Here is a 19,534-nt window from a genome sequence, read left to right as displayed (position 1 = left end):
GATTTATGTCCAAACTGTAAGGTGTGACCACTGTTGGAGAGATTACTTTGGAGTAAATAAAACGGCTCCATTAGAGGATTATAGGGAGAGAAGCCACACATAAAATTCATTCATTGCTTCATTCACAGGTAAGTTAGTATAGGCAAGGAGGCAAGTTACTGTAGCAAAGAAGTCCCAGGCCAATTTACACGATGTGCTGTATGGGAGATTATCACTGAGATTCATGTTATAAATACAAGACACCTAAAATACAGTGGAATCTTCATGATACTTCAGAAAAAGAGAGTGACCATGAAAATCTTTGATCTCCCTAAGACACCCTGGTTATCACATGGAAAAATACCTGGAATATGCACTTCTTGTTTTTTCAAAAGAATGTGTTCCAAATTTATGACCTGTCTGTGCTGGCAAGTGGCCGTCAGTGGTAAGCCTCTGGGTGCTTTCAAAAGAATAAATACACTTAACCTCTCCTTTAAGAAATTGTGAAATGAGTGAGAATCTAATTGGTATTTGAAAGAGATTAATGGTGTGAAGAGAGCATTTTAAAAGCACTTATTTGGAAATGTTTCCATTGTCACAGTGTTGCCAATAATGATACTGCCTACTAAAACAATATTCTCTTGCCTTAAATTTTGATTACATCTGTCCTTTAAGCTGTGAATCTGCTCAAAAGGTGGGGGAAGTGGAATTGTTGAAAACCATAGGCCCCAAAGGCATCACTTAGACCAAGTCACCAAGCTGGGGCTTAACACCTAACTAATTGCAATTTCAGCTTCCCCCGGAAATTAGTCTTAACCAGTCAGAAGGAAATTTTCTGATCAGCACCAATGAGGTCATTTGTCTCATGGGCCCTCCATCTCCCAAAAGATGAGGTAATCCCCTAATAAGACCTCCTGCCCTTCCCCACAAGGAAGGTGACCTTGCCTGAACCTGTCCTTTCTTTTGCAAATAACTTTCTCACCCCACCTTCCTTCCTATGACAACCTTCCAATTTGTACCACTCACTCCTCAGAGCTCCCCTCTACTTGCCAGATGGGATACTGCCCAATTTATGAATCACTTAATAAAGCCAATTAGATCTTCAAAGTTTAAAAAATAATAAAATAAAACAAGGTCGTCAGCATACCTTTGAAACTTGGAAACGGTTTTTCTGTGTTAAACATCATCTAAATGAAGCAATCCTGTATTTGAAACCCACTTATTAAAAATATAAAAATGCAACCTATTCTGATTGATTTGCATAAGTGAGTGATTGACACTGGGGAAAATGGAACTCAGTAGCTTTGTTCTAACAAAAAACCCCAGAACTAGGTAGATGGCATCATACAATGGACATTGTGATTTCATGAGCATAGCCAACAGCATACTTCCTCATCTGGGGTTTATGTCACTGAGTAACAACCTCCCTTTTTGAAACAAATTGAACTTTTCATATTCATTTTTAATTTCTATATTTATATAGGTTTTATATATATATTGCAAATGTTACACAGAAATAATTATAAATATGTTAGGGGATGGGTATTATTGTCACATAATACATATGAGTAACATTATATATGAAAATATTCAAAATATTTTAAAGATGAGGTGTACCCAGTTTTATTTTGGAGATTACTGGCCTCGGGAATCACCTTAGGAAACCTTACTTAAAATGCAGGACCCTAGGCTATAACCTGGACCTGCTAATTATGAGTCTCTGGGACTAGGGCCATGCTTGGGTATGTCTAACAAGCTCTGATGAACCACCAGAGTTTGAGAACCTTCATTCTAGAAAATAAGGTCTGACGCCTTAGCAGAACATTCAGATTCCCACCCTGGCCCTCCCCTTATTGTGCCATTCCTGTCTCCATCATCCCTGATCCCCATCATCAGTCACAGAAAAGCACCCCCCCCCCATTTCCATTGCTCAGCACAGTGCCCAGTATGAGATAGGTGTTCAAGAAGTGTTTGACCCAATTCTTATTCACAAAGTGCCCAGCTCTGACTTACCTTACATTTTATATATTCAGTTACCACCTTCTGAAATTTCTCTTCCCTTTTCCTGCAGTCAAATTCTTATCCATCCTTCATTCTCTGTTTAAATGCTATATCCTCTGTAACACCATGCTACACATCCTTGTCATGTGACTTGGTGTTTTTTTTTTTTTTTTTAATTAATGTGTGCATTTCCCTCTTGACCTTATGGGCTCCATTAGGATTCAAATGACTGCCTCATTCTGGATATATCATGCTCCATCCAGCCACCTTCTCCACTTCTTCCCCAACCCTGTCCTGCCCCAGCCTCTGCAACATGGAATAGGAGCAATCATCATTAGCTTTGGGAATGAATGGAAGCAGCCTGAAAGATGAACTAAACTGGGAGACGATAGCAGGGGGAATCTTTCAATATTCTTGAAGTCTAGTTGAAATGGAGATGGAGAGTTTCATTCTTAATTCTGGATAGAAATATTTAAATACCTAGGACTAAACCGAGATCTTACTATCTTTTGATTCTAGGCTTGTGTTTAGATTTTATTTTGAAAATACTAAAAAAAAAAAAAAGATACTATTAATTTTGGAGAATCTGAATCTGATTCTTAGACAAATAACCTTCTATATATGTTCCTTAGAATGATCATAACTACAACTTTCAACATGACAAATATTATTTAAATGCAGGGGTTTTCTAAATCCTGGTAATGTTAACTGCATATGATGTTTTACAATTTTATTCTATACTTTTTATGTAACACACTGGTTTTTAAATGAACATCTTCTCCCTTATACATGTGGTAAGGACAATGCATTTTTAGCTAAGGAAAGTCTAGGACTGACATGTTAAAAAACTTGCCCCAAATTATGTATGAGTGGAGTTAAAACTAGGCTTCCTCTCTCTCATTCTCAAATGCAGAAATCCACTGCTCTAGCGTAAGATACCTTGATTCATCCCCACAGCCAGGACTGCTCCATGGAACCATGGACAGCGTATATTATCTTTTCTCTGCCCAGCTGTATTCCCTTTCCTACTCCCCAGCTCTCTCATGTTTTCTATTTCGAATGACCCAACACTTGTCATTGGCACCACCAACCCAGAGTACAAAGTGTTCTGGCCCCACAGATATCACTTTTGGAGATCTTCCCCCAAAACACTTTTTAGTAACAGTAGAATCTACATAGATTATTAGCTGTTGGTTTTTGTGATTTCCATGATTCACTGGGAATTCTCTGATTATTTCTCTTAAGGATCAAGAGGAAACTATAGAAAAGGTTGCTTACTTTTAGATCTAGTTTTTATGCCTGGTACTTTGAAAGCTGTGCTGTCCATATGGACAGCTTTTTCAGATCCAAAAAGAATACTGAAATTACAGAGATCCTCAGATTCATGGATGTTTCAATAATCATAATCATAATAATAATAATTTATTGAGCACTTCAGTTATGCCAGATCCTGTGATAAGCACTTTCAGAGATTACCTCTTCTCATCCTCACAGAAACCCTATGAGTTGGAGGCTGATACTATCCCCATCACACAGAGGCAATACACATGGCCCAAGCAGATGACGTGTCTTCCCCAAGGTCACATATTAGGCAGTAGCAAAGCCAAAGTGATTTATTCAAAGTGATTTATTCTGCATTAACTTCTACATCTCCTATTAAAAACCTCACTTTTAGTTTTTAGAAATGAGTTCACAATTTGAAAATTACTTTCAAAAATAAAGAGTATGTTGTTTGAATAGCTTTCTAGAGCATCTTGATCCCCTTGAAATTTGCAGTGTGTCCCTACATTTCTGGATGCCTTCTGGATGTTAAAATGCTTACTGTACTTTAATTTGCAGGCCCAAGAAGCTAATGCTAAAGGCTTTCAAACAATATTGGTTCATCTTTAAAGACACATCTATAGCCTACTTTAAAAATAAGGAACTTGAGCAAGGAGAACCAATAGAAAAACTAAATCTTAGAGGTAAGAGAGTCCTGTGTATGGGTATGGCTTGTCATGACCCAACCAAGACCCAATGAAGCAGGGCTTACTTCCAGAGGAACCTCTCTATTTCATTGGGTTTCACATGGCAGCCTGCCTGCAGATCCTTTTCCCCATGGAGCATGGACCTGAAATGTGGTGCAATAACTGTGATTATTTGCCTTCTGCTGTCCCTTCTTCCCCAGTATGTCCAAGTCTACAAAGTGGTGGTAATTGGTGTCATCCATGTAGTACCTGAGGCATTGTAGGGTCTGGTCTAAATTCCATAATGGTTATGTTTAATTCAATGTCACTTTAGTTTCCATTCTAATTTCTGAAAGTGGCTATGAGTGTACTGGTAACACCATCAACTGAAATACTTAGCTAACCAGTGCACTCAATTCCCTTATCATTGTGACAGTAAGAGAATTCCCTCTCCTTTGGTTTATTTAAAAGTTCATATTCATCACTCCATGTTACTATGAGTTAGCATAGCCAAATTGATCTGAGAAATGAATTCAATTGATGACATATTTAAGAAAACCACAACAGAAAATATTTTTTTTGTTATCTATGCAAATTGTTCATGAGTCTTATTTAGTTATCCTTTAATTAATGTTGTCTGCTTGCTTCTCAATTTTTCAGAGGAGAACCAAATCTGAAGGGCTTATGTTCAAAGTGTTTCTTTTAGATGCACATCTGATTTACATAACAGATTTCTCAGAACTTGGTTTTGTCCCTGCCTTTTATCATCCAGGCTGTGAAGTTGTGCCAGATGTCAATGTAGCAGGGAGAAAATTTGGAATCAAGTTACTAATCCCGGTTGCTGATGGTATGAATGAAGTGTATCTGAGATGTGACCATGTAAGTAAAATCACAAAAATGCTAAGTCCTTTCCCCTTTATTGAGCCTAAGGACAAACCAGCTGAGATGTTGTCTCAAATCAGAGCACTCGTCAGTCAGTTATTTCTTTGTAACAAACAACCACAAAATCAAATGACATATATCAATAAACATTTGTCTCCGAAACACAGGTGGGTAGGCTGGGGCTTGGATGATCCAGCCTAGTGTCACCTGGACAGACCTGCTTCTAGCTGTAGGTCTGACTAGGCCTTCTGGAAGTAAAGCTCACTAGCTCACTGCACTTATTCTGGGTGCCAGACTGCCTGGGGATGCTCTGCTCATAGTGATGGCAGAAATGCGAGGGAGGAACTACAAATATGGAAGACCTCCTAAAGCTTGGGCTTGCAAGTACACTGTTATTTCCACCCACATTCTTTTGGCTGAAGTCCATGGTGGGGCTCAAAGTCAAGAGGTAGGAAATTACACTCTGGCTCCAATGAGACAGATTGTAAAATTACATGGCAAAAAGTGTGAATACCAGGAAGATGAAGACTGAGGCCAGTAATTCCGTGTACCATACCTGCTGTTGCTCTTTAGAATTCCTCTCTTTAAATGCATCCCCTCTGCTTCTAGGACTACTTCTATTGGCTCCCCTAGGCAAAGAATGAACACAAACATTACGGAGCAATAGAGGCCACCACTGACTGGTTCAGAGCCCATCAGTGGACCTCATTCCTGCTTTGGAATTAGAATCTTTACTAAGGATAGGTCAGGGTAGACAAAATACGAGAAATCAGTTAATGATTTTTTGCCTCTTTTCCTTCTGTAATAGAGATCAGACATGATGTGAAAATGGAAATATGTATCAAGGAGGGCTGTCAGGTAGTTTGGGTTTTCACCTTTCTGTGTGCCATGCACTCCTGTGTCCTCAGTTCATCTTTCAATGCCAAGTTCCCAGCATGGAATTTATGACAACTGACATTCCTATTCTCTAGCCCCTTAGTGTAGAGAAACTCAACACAGGACTCAAAAGCTTCTGCAGGGTGTTAAATTAGGTGATTGACAGCCACTTAAAACATGTGCCGCTTCACATCTTTCCTTGCTTGGTAGGTGACAGTTTTGTATATTGTAGAGATGAAAGCCCACGTCCTGTTCTGTTCACAGCGGGTGGCTTTGCATTTGAATTTGTGTCTCAGCCCCCTGATGTTTGCTACAGGAGAATCAGTATGCCCAGTGGATGGCTGCCTGCATTCTGGCATCGAAGGGCAAAACCATGGCAGACAGCTCCTATCAGCCAGAGGTCCTCAACATCCTTTCATTTCTGAGGATGAAAAACCGAAACGTGTCATCTCAGGTGGCTTCCAATCTCGAAAGCATGGACATGAACCCTGAATGTTTCGTGTCACCTAGATGTGCAAAAAAACAGAAGTCTAAGCAGGTACTGCTAATCTTGTTGGAGCAATGGTTTGCAGTAAATTCTGTATTTTCTGAAGTAAAATGAATTAAAATGATCAAGGCCACCATCATGCAAAATCGGCTGATGGGGATTTTTGACTCTGGACTCGGTATTAGACGATGTTAAGAAATCATCATTCGTTTTGTTAGAGCAGACTACATTTTGTTAGAGCTAACTGAACATGGCAGTATTCCCAGGCTTCATTACAATTACTTAGTCCCCACAAATTAAAAATTTTAATTATACTTCCATTCAAGGGAAGTATAATTAGGGTTATGCAGATGAACTGGTATAAGTAGAACCATTGTCCACAGACCCTGTACAGATCCCAGAAACACGACCTAGAACTCTCTATCTCCATGAACCTTAGAAGTTTAGGTGTTGGCTGGTGTTGCTCCTTCTTCTCCCCAGTGATTTATGTCTTTTATAGTAGGACAGAGAGGAACAGAGGATGAATGAATGGAAATGAATTGTCTTCATAGAGTTACAGTTGGGCCTTGCGTTTATTTTTCTCACTAGGGATCTGAGTTAAAGGGATGATTATAGTATAGTACGTGTATGCTAAGGATGGTTCAGTGTCTACCACTTCTTCTTAGCTGGCAGCCCGGATTCTAGAAGCCCACCAGAATGTGGCCCAGATGCCACTGGTTGAAGCCAAACTGAGGTTCATCCAGGCGTGGCAATCGCTACCTGAATTTGGCCTCACCTACTACCTTGTCAGGTGATTACAATGTTCACTTGCCTCTCTCACTTTGTGTGTTTCTAAGTGCCTTTCTTGGACCCCAGTTTATTCTCAGTCTAGAATGTAGAACTCTTTTTAATTTTAGAATACTGTCCTCTGGGGCACCTGGGTGGTTCAGTCGGTTAAGCATCTGCCTTTGACTCAGGCCACAATCACAGGTCCTGGGATCAAGCCCCACATCCGGCTCCCTGCTCAGCAGGGAGTCTTCTTCTCCCTCTCCGTCTACTTCTCCCTGCAGCTTGTGCTGTCTCTCACTATCTTAAATAAATAAATAAAATCTTTAAAAAAAAAAAAAAAAACTGATCTCTCACAAATGGCCCAAACACTTTGGCTGCTCGTAATAATCTTCCACACCTTCTCTTCAGTACTTATCTGGGCTCCCTGCTTCTCCCCTTCTTCCCCCAAATTTTCAACTTGGCTGCTAGAGTGATCCTTTTAAGATTTGAGTCAAACCAGAGTGGGCGTCTTCCCAGAACAATCTGAAAGCCTTCTGATTCACTCAGTGTATAAGCCAAATCCTTACAATGGCCCTATAAGACCTTAGCTTGGGGATTTCACATTCTCTGACCCTTCTTCACTGTGCCCAGGCACACTGGCTTCCTGGCAGGTCCTTGAGTATGCCACAAAAAAAAAAAAAAAAAAAAAGCTACAGCCTTGCACTGGTTGTGCCCTCTGCCTACAATGCTCTTTCCCCTGATTCCCATGTGGCTCATTCCCTCACAAACATCTCTAATCAAATGTCCTCTCTTTTGTAATCTCTAATGTCCTCAAATGTAATCTTCCCTGACTCCCTTTTTAAAACTGTCACCACCTCATTGGCAGTATTCCCTGCTCCCTTCTATGTTTGATTTTCCTTCATGATCTTATCTGCCATATATATTTCACTTATTCATCACCCTGTCCACCACCACCACCCCCCAGAATATAAGCTCCATGAATTAGATAGTTGCTCTCCAATAAGTCACTAGTATATATTCCCTGTGCCTAAAAGGGTGGCTGGCATACACAGTTGATTTTATTTCTTTTAAGATTTTATGTATTTATCTGACACAGAGAGAGAGACCACAAGCAGGGGAAGCAGCATGCAGAGGGAGAAGGAGAAGCAGGCTCCCTGCCAAGTAGGGAGGCCAATGTGTAGCTGTATCCCAGGACCCTGGGATCATGACCTGAGCCCAAGGCAGACACTTAACTAACTGAGCCACCCAGGAACCCCTACAGTTGATTTTAAACTAATTGACCTGACCCTCTCTTACTTTGCTTTACTCTGATGTCAATTTCAGGTAAAGGATGTCTGTGGGACAGACTTAATTCCCTCCATTCTTCATATTATCTTCATATCACAATAAAAATGCCCTTCTGTAGAAAGTTAATCCCTCACTGTCCATTCTTTGGATATCATTTAGAAATGTTCATATTATCTTTAAGAAGTAGTGTATGGAGACACCTGGGTGGCTCAGTAGTTGAAAGTCCACCTTAGGTTCAGTGCATGATCCCAGGATCCGGGATCCAGTCCTGCATCTGGCTCCCTGCTGGAGCCTGCTTCTCCATCTGCCTATATCTCTGCCTCTCTCTCTTTCTATCTCTCATGAATAAATAAATAAATAAATCTTTAAAAAAAGTAGTGTATGAATGAAAATCATATTATAGGAAGCAGTTGCTTCTTTTAATTCATATTAATTTTTTTGTAGATTTAAAGGAAGTAAGAAAGATGATATTCTGGGAGTTTCATATAATAGGTTGATTAGAATTGATGCAACCACTGGGATTCCAATTACAACTTGGAGATTCACAAATATGAAACAGTGGAACGTAAACTGGGAAATCCGGCAGGTACAGTGAAAGTTTTTGGCATCTTCAGTGTTGAGGCTATAAATGTGTGTTCCATCAGAATTGTAGATTACTCTGTTCGTGTATTTAGAACTCAGAAACCACAAGCATGTGGTATTTGTCTGCTAAAATAATCACATGCAGTTCTGGATAATTTACTAACAGGTATAGGCCAAATGGTTTTGAATTAACACCACAAGTTGGCTTAGTCTCCATATAGACTCTACATACTCTAAAATTGGTGAGCAGTTTGATTCGTTTCCTTCAACTCACCATGGGATTATGTAAGACATAGGCTAGTAATTACTTAGCAGAAATTATGTGAGATGGGACTGTCATCCAAAATGAATCAAAAAAAAGCTTCATCTGACTGGCTGCCAAGAGGTCTAACTAGTTGAGGACTCAACAGCTCAACCGCCCACCTGGAGAACATTCCAGTCCCCAAAGAGAAAAACTGGGTAAGAGAAGCAAGTGATATGATCAGGGATGACTGAGAAAAGCCTTGCCTCCTTAGCTAAGGAACCCCCAAAACCTCTGCCTCCCATCAGTTGAACCCTAGGGGCTAAGTTCAAGCCAAGGCTATAGCATGGGAAACTCTAGATCAAGTCAGAGGCATCTTAGCATCCAGCTGATTTAAAACATTCCAATGTTGCTGGTATAGAACCTTGCCTCCTTTTTTTTTCTCATTTTTCCAGTAGAAAGCCATCTACCCTAGAGGGATGGTAAGAGACTTACCTTTTTTTAAAGAACCATGGATTCCTCTCGGCAGAGCTGTTAACCATGTGGGCACTCATCTATAGAATAGAAGCTTGAGATCAGGTGACCTCTATGGCAGTGGCCTTAAAACCTTGTTGCGTATTAGGACCACTTGGGGAGCTTTCATACACCACTGCACTGGCCACACACTAGACTAGTAAAATCCCAGTCTCGGGAAGTGGGAGCCTTGGCAGCAATTTTTAAAGGACCATAGGTGATTCCAATGGGCAACCAAGGTTGAGAACCCCTGAAATCTGTTTCTTCTAGTGTTTAGAGTTTATGACTAAACCTTTTATTCTCCATGAAAAAGTCTGTGAAGCACCCTGCCCCTTAAGAGAGGAAATGCTTAGGAAGTTCCTACATCTAAACAAGAGCAGCCAAAAGTATCTCTGTGTGTTGGGAGTTAGAATGTTTTGCTAGGTGTGCAGCAAAGTTAACACCACAAGAGGGCGCAGGGAGCAAAGACTTGTTTTCTGTAAGCGTTTAATGGAAATGGTGATTGGGTTGGGTTTCTTGTGGATTTTGTTGGGGGGGGGGGGCAGCAGAGGGAGATCATCTGTAAGCCACCTACGCAGTCCTCAGCTCTGGGGCCATAACAGGGCAGTTTTTTCCCCATTTTCCTTGCCAGAGTGTGAGTTTACCTGTGCCTTCCTCTTGCAGGTGGCAATTGAATTTGACCAGAATGTCTCCATTGCGTTCACCTGCCTGAGTGCAGATTGCAAAATTGTGCACGAATACATTGGTGGCTACATTTTCTTGTCCACTCGGTCTAAGGACCAGAATGAGACACTCGACGAGGACCTGTTCCACAAGCTAACTGGTGGGCAGGAATGAAGCAAAGCAGACCTGCCCACACGCAGAGGGTGAGCCAAATGTGGTCCTCCCTGGACAGATGGCATCCTTGGCTCACACAGTGTGTAGGCTGCAGACTGATGGACAACATGTGCTCACCACTGGTCACTCAGATGAAGATCCTCATCTCATTTCAAAACAGACTGCCTAGCATATCCTCTTCCTCTCTTTACCCTGTCCTACCAGTGGTGGAAGGGGCCTCAGTTGCCTTTTCTGTAAAACACGTGTAGGAGACAGGCTAGTACTCAAAGATTACACCATGGCCCAGCATGTGGCTATAGTTCTATGACTTCAGAACCCACAAGGATATGGCTAGAAGTTACCAGTGTGTTTTTCTGCTTCGTTGCTAAATCAGCAAAAGATAGAAAGGTCAAAAGCACATGTAACCAAGGATATATCTTATTCTACAACTCAGGTATAAAAAGTAATTTGTCTTTCCTAGCAGAACCACTTTTAGCTCCCATCTTATAAACATGCAGAGGGAGTCTCCACATATATACTTTTTCCCTGGGGGTAGGGAGGGGAAAGATGGAGTTACTGGTACTAGCTGGTGACAAAGGGTCAGAGCAGTGGCTTTCAATGTCATCAACTCACAGTGACTTCTGCAGAAGTGACTACTGACCCATCTGGTCTTGGACATTTGTCCCCTTGGGTCACTTCTGCCACTGCAAGTCCTCCTAGTCCATTCCTGGGGATCCGTCACCCACCTTTAAAGTCTTTCTTGATGACACAGGTGACAGAGGTACAGGGAAATCCATTCCTCACCCAGCTGCATGTCTCAGCTGCTTGTCTTCTGAGCTGGGGCTCCAGAAGATGGGTCCAGTTCTCTCTGTTTATAAAAACCATCCTCCCCACATCTCCAGGCTTACCATGGGGTCTCTATCCCAGCTGGTCAGGAAGAGAAGAACAAGCTCATTCTCAAAGACCACCAAGTGCAAGGGCTAACAGTTTCCCCTACTGACTTCTGTCTACATTTTGCAAATCAGGAGCCAGTAATAGACTTCTGTTTTCTCTGCTTTTTTTTTTTTTTTGCTCTGTCATCTCTACCTCAAGACATGAGCATGAGCCAGTTAATTGCCATCTCACCTGTCATTTTCTGCTTTAGTTTGTCAGCTTTGGGAGGAGTGGGATTTGAGAAGGAAAGAAGCGATATGGGGGGTAGAGGGAAATATCAGATGGCATTTAATTATGTTTTTATAAACGTTCTGCTGTCACAGAAAGGACTTGGGTTACCAGGGTAAAGCAGAGGCTCCATCTCCATTTTGAAATCCTTTAGGATACAAAAGCTCTGGGGGCCTGGCCAGAGCTCAGATGCCCCCATTCATCATCTGTTTCTATATTTTCCAACAAAGACATTTGAGAAGAGAGATCTTCACAGCTCCAGGAGCCACATTAGGACAGCCTTGTCTAGGGAACCCCAGGCCCTGAGCTGGAAGCTGTTATTCCTCTTTCAGACTCTCCTTTGAGGTAAATGTTCGTGAAAACCCCCCAGGCACCAAGGTGAGCTTCCAAGGCCTCTTTTAAAGCTTGGAGGCAACTCAGGCCCTTGGAAAATCTGGTCCACATCATAAAGAACTTAGTTTGAAATGTTTTGTATGGAAACTAGTGCTGAGCATACTGTTCAACTTGGTGTTGGTCATTTCTGTGTAGTCTTGGGCTCCATGATTTTTAGAACCTAAGTCAGGTCTTTATGAGTATGTCATACCCTACAACAAAATAATGCCCCTTGATGTCACATTTTACCTATCTCCTACCAAGTACAGCTCTGCATCATTTACCAAAGTTAGACCTCCAGTGTGACCCTCTTAGCTTTTCATGGTTGTCTGACGTTGCCATGAAAACATTCAAAGGAGTTTTAAACCAAACTTTCCGGGGAACATTTCTCCTATGACTACACTGCCACATCCCAAAGGAATAAACAAGTGTGTCAAGAAAAACCTTAAACGCTGCTATTCCAAAGAGCAACTTGAGGACTTTTTTTATATTGGATGCAAAAGGTCATGTGACTTCCTATGATGAAATTTTAAATTAATGTGTGTCTTTCAGCCTCCTATGCTTTCTTAACTACACTAGATGGGGAAATCTGCATTTATTATTATTTTATAGGACTTTTTTAATTAAATGCTTTATATAGATTTGAGTATGGTCTGGTGGTGTCATCTCCACTCTGCTGTCTCTGAAAAAAGGTGAATATTTTCTCCCCCATGAAAAAGGAATGCAACTTTCAGGCTTAATCCATACTTTTCCTCACAATTCCAAGATTTGAGCTCATTCTTTCCAGTGAGGTTGACCTAGAAACCTCACTTAACCATTCACTTTAATTCCTTTCCCATTGAAGGTATCCCTAGACTCCTGACATCATAAGCTCTTTTTTCCCAGTACCTTTTGGAAAAAGCACCAGAGAACAAAGAAATATCCAGAGGTGGAGGAGCATCAGAGGGCCTCTGATCTGATGGATGAATATCCAGGACAGTTCTTTGATTTAGTGGTAGATAGTCCATAACAGGCAGTGATGTGCAGTTTATAGATGTCCCTTCATACAAGTCTCACATCAACCCATTGGAGGACAGGAATGGCTTGTCTTCTCATTTCACAAAGGAGGAAACAGAATCAGATAGCTGGTGAAGCACTTGCTCTAGGTCACACCACCAGTAAGCAAAACCAGAATTCAAAGCCAGCTTTGTCTTACTAACACTATCCAAAGACACACATTTTTGGCATTTCGGACTTTGTCTTTCCAGCCTTTATACCATCTCGTATACTGGCTTTTGTTTTTGTATCTTAATATGATATCAATTAAGTCATTCTATATTCATGAAAATTAATTCATGAGATATTTACTGAGAAAAAAAAAAGGAGCTATTTAAGTGCTGGCTGAATGCAAAGTATGGGGCCATGATTATTCTGCCCAAAGGCAGCTTAAAACTTCTGATGTGGAATATCATGCCTCTTCTTTTAAAACATTTTCTTTCTCTTTTTTTCCCCCACTTTCACCTATTTCCTTCATCCTCCATCCCCAACATCTGGCAACCATCAATCTATTTCTAGGAGTTTGTTTCTTTTCTTTTTTTAAGATTTTATTTATTCATGAGAGACAGAGAGAGGCAGCGACATAGGCAGAGGGAGAAGCAGGTTCCCCATGGGGAGCCCAATGTGGGACTCGAGCCCAGAACCCCAGGATCACACCCTGAGCCAAAGACAGACCCTCAACCACTGAGTCACCCAGGTGCCCCAGCTTGTTTCTTTTAGATTCCACATATAAGTGAGAATATACAGTATTTGTCTTTTTCTGCCTGACTTATTTCGCTTAGCATAATGCCCTCAAGGTCCATCCATGTGGTTGCAAATGGCAGGATTTCCGTCTTTATGGCTGAATAATATTCCACTATATACATACACATATATATTTGTATCCTTTTTTTTTTAATTTTTTTATTTATTTATGATAGTCACAGAGAGAGAGAGAGAGAGACAGAGACACAGGCAGAGGGAGAAGCAGGCTCCATGCACCGGGAGCCTGATGTGGGATTCGATCCCGGTCTCCAGGATCGTGCCCTGAGCCAAAGGCAGGCGCCAAACCACTGCGCCACCCAGGGATCCCTGTATCCTTTTTTTTAAGATTTTATTTAGTGAGACAGAGAGAGAGAGAGAGAGAGAGAGAGAGAGGCAGCGACACAGGCAGAGGGAGAAGCAGGCTCCATGCCGGGAACCCGACGGACTCGATCCCGGGTCTCCAGGATCACACCCCGGACTGCAGTCAGCGCTAAACCGCTGCGCCATCCGGGCTGCCCATATATTTTATCTCTATCCATGTACCCATTAATAGGTTGTTTCCATATCTTGGCTATTGTGAATAACGCTGCAGTGAACAGGGGGATGCAGATACCTCTTCAAGACAGTGATTGCATCAGCCTGGTCAAAAAGGAAACTGCAGGTGTGCTCTCTCTCTCAAATAAATAAAATCTTTAAAAAAAGGGGGGGGGGAGGAAACTGGAACAATAGCAGAGGAAATCCCAAGCCTCCATCTGAGAGTTGTAGGTCTCCTGTATGTAAAACAAGGGTTTGGATTGCATGATTTCCTAGAGCCCATTGCACTCCAGCATTCTTTGGTTGTGATCCATTTTCCCCCACAGGTTGAGGTACATCCCCGACTCCTGTGCATCATGCCATGCCTTTCTTCCAAAACTCTGGCATCACTCTGTCAATACTGGCCCATTTTCTAAGTCCGAACACATAGTTCTATAACTCAAATTTCAGAGCAGGTTGACAGGCTGTCATGACAGTCAAATAAGCCCCAGGGGCAAAACAGATACCAGGAGGTTAAATGGTAGTGCCAACCAATGTTAGAGCAAGTTAAATTTTTTTTTTAAGATTTGATTTATTCATTCATGAGAGACACACACACAGAGAGGGAGAAGCAGGCCCCATGCAGGGAGCCTGATGCGGGGCCCAATCCTGGAACCGCGGGATTATGCCCTGAGCCAAAGGCAGACAGACGTTCAACTGCTGAGCCACTCAGGTGTCCCAGATTAAGTCAAATCTTGCTTCTGCCCCTGACCAAAGAATATCCTCAAAAATAATAGAGCTTAGAATGCCAACATGTATTAGGGCTATCACTTGTGCTTCCCATAAGTCCTTTCAATTCAGCCTCTGGGAGAGATAGGTGTTGTCAGCCTCACCGTAAAAATTAGGAAATGTGATGTGGTTGCTGGCAAATGTTTCATACTCTGTGGGTATAAGGGTTAGCAGGCGGAGACTGGATTTGCCAGTTTCCCTGGTCTAAAAACTCCCACCATAGTCAGCATGGCATCAGTGAACACAATTGGGAAGATATCCAAATACCCAGCCCTCTGACAGGGATGAGACAGCTCTAGCACACAGCAGATCTATTGTGCACAGAGAGGTCAAGCAACTTGTCAAGGTCACCGAGCTAGAGTGTGGGAAGCAAGGATTTGAACCCAGACCTTCTGACCTAAGCTGTGCTCTATACCACTGCTCTTGATAATCCCATGTGAGTGGCAAGGCCCCTTGGGTCGAGAGCCCTAGATTGAGGCACCTGGGTGCCTCAGAGATTGAGCATCTGCATTCGGCTCAGGTCATGATCCCAGGGTCCTGGGATGGAGTCCCGCATCAGGTTCCCCACAGGGAGCCTGCTTCTCCCTCTGCCCATGTCTCTGCCTCTCTCTCTGTGTCTCTCATGAATAAATAAATAAAATTGTTTTTAAAAAAGCCCTAGATTGTCTTTATTTCTGATAACCCCCCGAGGTGATTTCCACCACCACCCCCAACGTATTTGGGTAAGGCCTACAAAACTCCATAGACATTTTTTTCCTTCATTTACATTATACCAGATTTCGAATGTCAAAATCGTGAAAATTTCTACTAAATAACCTTCGGATCCCAAGATGTGGGATGGCCCACTTGCCCAATATGACATCTGACTGCACATCTGGGTCAGAGGTGGCATTCAGGAGGGTGGGAGAGTTCTGCCTTCTTCCCAGCAGAGGAAACACCAACCCATGACCGGAGACAACCCCATCCACCCCCAACCCCACAAATGATTGGCCTTGGTCCTGCCATTGCATGTAAGTGATTAGTGCCAATTCCATCAGAGAGAGGCAACTTTCCCTTAGGGACTGAACTCTGTTTTTAGAGGCTGAGTGAAATGTTTTTATTCTGACCTTTTCCTCCCTTTATAAATGGTTCTTTGAATCAGGTAGACATCAGAAGAGCAAATGGGCAGCCAAATACTCAGCAAGAAGCTGTTGAATAATCCATTCCTTATAAGCTTAGCAAAGTTCATTCTAGGACAAGGGGCTGCAAAATGCTAATGCACTTGGGGTAGGTAGTGTGCACAGGCATACTCAGTCAGATATGAGGCCACAGGGGTTTGGAAGGTACGCCCTGCCTAGTATTCACAGATCTTAAAATATATGAATGCATATCTAATATATCCGAGAACCTAATGTAACCTATGGACCTACAGTTGTCAAGCCATGCTAGGTTCCAGCCAACAGTGTTTCAACCAGTTCAGTTAAACACACATATACACGCAATCACACACATAAATATTTTTTGTATTATATAAGCCATATAGTTGATATAATTTATTACATTTATTGTGTATTTGTGTACTATTTACATATTATATTATGTAACTTATACATGTACATATATTTCTACCTGTTAAAATTGCTTAGCTACTAATGATGGAAAATTGAAAATAATAGTGGCTCAAACAACAGAGGTTTTTCTCTCTTCCACCTGAAACTCCAAAAGCAGGCCTAGGCCAATAAAGCATTATATACCACGTCAAGACCCACACTCTTTTATCTTTTCTATCCACTAAGCACAGCTTCTATTCACAAAGTCATCTCATGATCCAATATGGCTGCTTTGGCTCTAGGCACTATGTCACATGGCTTCAAATAACTATAAGGGAGATCGAAATATTTGGTCCTTATTCAAAGTTACCATAGGCTCAACTAAAAATTAGAGTTCCTTTACTGATAAAGAGGGTGAGAAGAGGTATTAGGAAACAGGTAGCTCCTTCTGCCATAAGGAGATATTAGAAAACAAGTAGCTCCTTCTGCCTAGCACATACTTACTATGTGCTAGGTATTACACTAGCTGCTAAGGGTAATATAATCCAGCAAGAGACAGACATCTGAGCAAATAATTCTGTAATATTATATAACAGGCATTATTCTTGATATGTTAAAAAGATTTATGAGAACAAAAAGGAGAGAGTAGTAGTTTTTGTTAGTCAAGAGCAATGAAGGAAGGATTTCCCAGAGAAAGGGACATTTAGACTTGGTCTTGAAGGATGAGTAAGAGTGGGGAGAAAGACAGGAATAAAGTCAAGCTTGAAAGAAGGGCCATTAGTAGAGAGAGCCAGTGAAAGTTCTTATCCTTGGGGTGCCATGATCAGACTTGCATTTTAGAAGTGTTAGTCTGGCAGCTGATGGAGAATGGGCTGGAAGTTGATGGGTCAGTTCAGAGCTTGCCTCCAAGAGCCAAATTAAAAGACTGAGGACCAGAGCTAAGCCAGTGGAAAGTGAGGTAGGGAGAACTGAGAGCCATTTCGGAAGTAAAATCAGCACACTGCAATTGTGGCCAATGCTATTATTTACCTACCAACACAATTTCTTCTTTCCTAACATAACCTGATTTGGGCTGAGCCAATATGTCCAGCCCCAGTGACGGATTTTTTGGGTTTTTGTTTTGTTTTGTTTTGTTTTTCCCAGTGACAGATCTTAATGGTCTACACCAGTTGTGACAATCCTATTCCCAAACTTCTCAGTTTCCTGTGCAGATAGAGGTGGCTATGTGACCAGTTCTAACCAATGAGGTCTAAGGGAGAGAATGTTGTGGAGATTTCTGGGGAAGCTTTTTCTACCCTGAGAGAAGGGAGATGCAGCTGGCTTCACCTTCACCTTCCCCATTCCACCTGCCTTGAATGTCTGGATACGAAGTCTGGAGGTACAGCAGTCATCTTGCAACCAGAAGGCAACAAGCTTGAGGATAAAGGAAATACACTAAAGATGAGAGAGCCTAAAAACAGAAGAAGTTTGTTTACCAATAGCTGCCTAATTCTGGATTCTTTGTTATAGAAGAATAAACAGATGCATGTAAGCCACTATTAAGTGAGTTTTCTGTAACCTGCCGCTGAATATATTCCGGATTGTGGTGAAGAGTAAAGAAATGAATTTGTAGAGTAACAGAGAAGAGAGTCAAACCTGACCTACAGTGGATGGAAATCCAACCAGTAAATAAATATAAAGGATACTGGAGAGAGGGGAAATCAGTGGGCACAGATAGTAAGTTTGGTTTGAGTGACCCTAAGATCTCCATCTCTCCTGACACAGTGTAATTCTATGAAGTATGTGTGTGGACCTTTGCAATGGTGCTGTTCTAAACATCCTCAGAACTCCCCTTTGGAAATTCTCAGCAAAGCCTAGTTTGCCTTATTTGGGATGTCCTTACTGTTGACAGATCTTCAGTACTTTCATAAGGGGTTCAATTTTTGGAACTACCCAAGACTAAATAAAGTGAGCTATGAGATTGTGACTAATAAAATATTTTGATGAACAACTTAACAAACAAAAGTAGCCCTGGTGATTGTTTTGTGTGTGTGAAAAAACTTATTCTCAAAGCAATTCCAGAACAAGAATTACAGATTTCAACACCTGAAAGCATCATTTGCAAAAGGACATGATCTACTACCTAACTTTGCTCAAGACCAACCCTTGCCAGATAATTTTTTTAAGTCATTCTCAGGAGTTGATGATTCAAATATCCCCTTCAAGTAAAATAAACAAGTATTTTCCATGTTCTCAGCTCTCCTAAAAAATGAAATGATCTCAGAGTTATAATCTTGGGTTCTTTCCCAGACTTACTTTATGAAATTAATGCTAGTTCCTCCAGCAACAAAATGGAAATATAATATTATGTGGCTCCCATCTAAAAGAATTGGTCAGCAACTTCCTAGAATTTAGATAATCTCAAATAGATTCCATAAACACTTGGCATAATTAATAATAACCAAAAAGGCAATTTTGTTACTAATATATTATTAAGGATTTATAATCATGTACTTAAAATCTATACTGTTTTTGGTGATGACAAAAAGCCAATCACTGTTAAAATTTGCTTTTCAAAAAAATACTTAATATTCCAAGTCTCTGAAATTACTATTTTTGTACCTTCTTTTCTTCTCAACCTGCCTCAACACCTACCATCAGCTGATGATTTGTAGCATAATGACCTGTAAGTTACTGAGCACAGTGATGTCACCAGATGGGAAGAGCTTCATCTTCTCATGATGTCATTCTTCCCTTCTGCCCTAGGTGGAAAAATGCCCAATCCCTAGCCTTCTGCGTAGTATCCCTTCATGACCGCCAAAGGATTTGATTCCTGCAGTTTTTCTCCTCTCTTTGGCATCATTCACCTCTCCCCATCTCCTGGTACATTCCTATCCAGACTGTAAACATGTTCCCTGTTTATGCGGGTTTTTAAACATAGCTACAAATTCTCTGGATATCTTACCATCAAGAGATGGGATTTATGTCCCCATCCCTTAAACCTGAGTAGGCTTGTGGCTGGATTGACCAATAG

At 41.4% G+C, this 19,534-nt stretch overlaps 1 protein-coding gene across 2 annotated transcripts in view; it reads left to right on the top strand.

The window, feature by feature from the left end:
* Positions 1-12,557, top strand: part of FERMT1 (FERM domain containing kindlin 1) — a 36,677-nt gene extending 24,120 nt beyond the window's left edge. For both annotated transcript variants that reach the window (XM_072736357.1, XM_026012295.2), the window contains exons 10-15: positions 3,820-3,944; positions 4,699-4,805; positions 6,001-6,222; positions 6,837-6,961; positions 8,671-8,812; positions 10,226-12,557. In XM_072736357.1, coding sequence (XP_072592458.1) covers positions 3,820-3,944; positions 4,699-4,805; positions 6,001-6,222; positions 6,837-6,961; positions 8,671-8,812; positions 10,226-10,399 — 895 coding nt within the window. In that variant the 3' untranslated portion in view covers positions 10,400-12,557. The remainder of the gene's footprint in view (positions 1-3,819; positions 3,945-4,698; positions 4,806-6,000; positions 6,223-6,836; positions 6,962-8,670; positions 8,813-10,225) is intronic.
* The last annotated feature ends 6,977 nt before the right edge of the window (positions 12,558-19,534 follow it).

The sequence above is a fragment of the Vulpes vulpes genome, chromosome 14 (genome assembly GCF_048418805.1).
Source record: "Vulpes vulpes isolate BD-2025 chromosome 14, VulVul3, whole genome shotgun sequence".
NCBI lineage: Eukaryota > Metazoa > Chordata > Mammalia > Carnivora > Canidae > Vulpes > Vulpes vulpes.
This window is presented reverse-complemented; position numbering and strand designations above follow the sequence as displayed.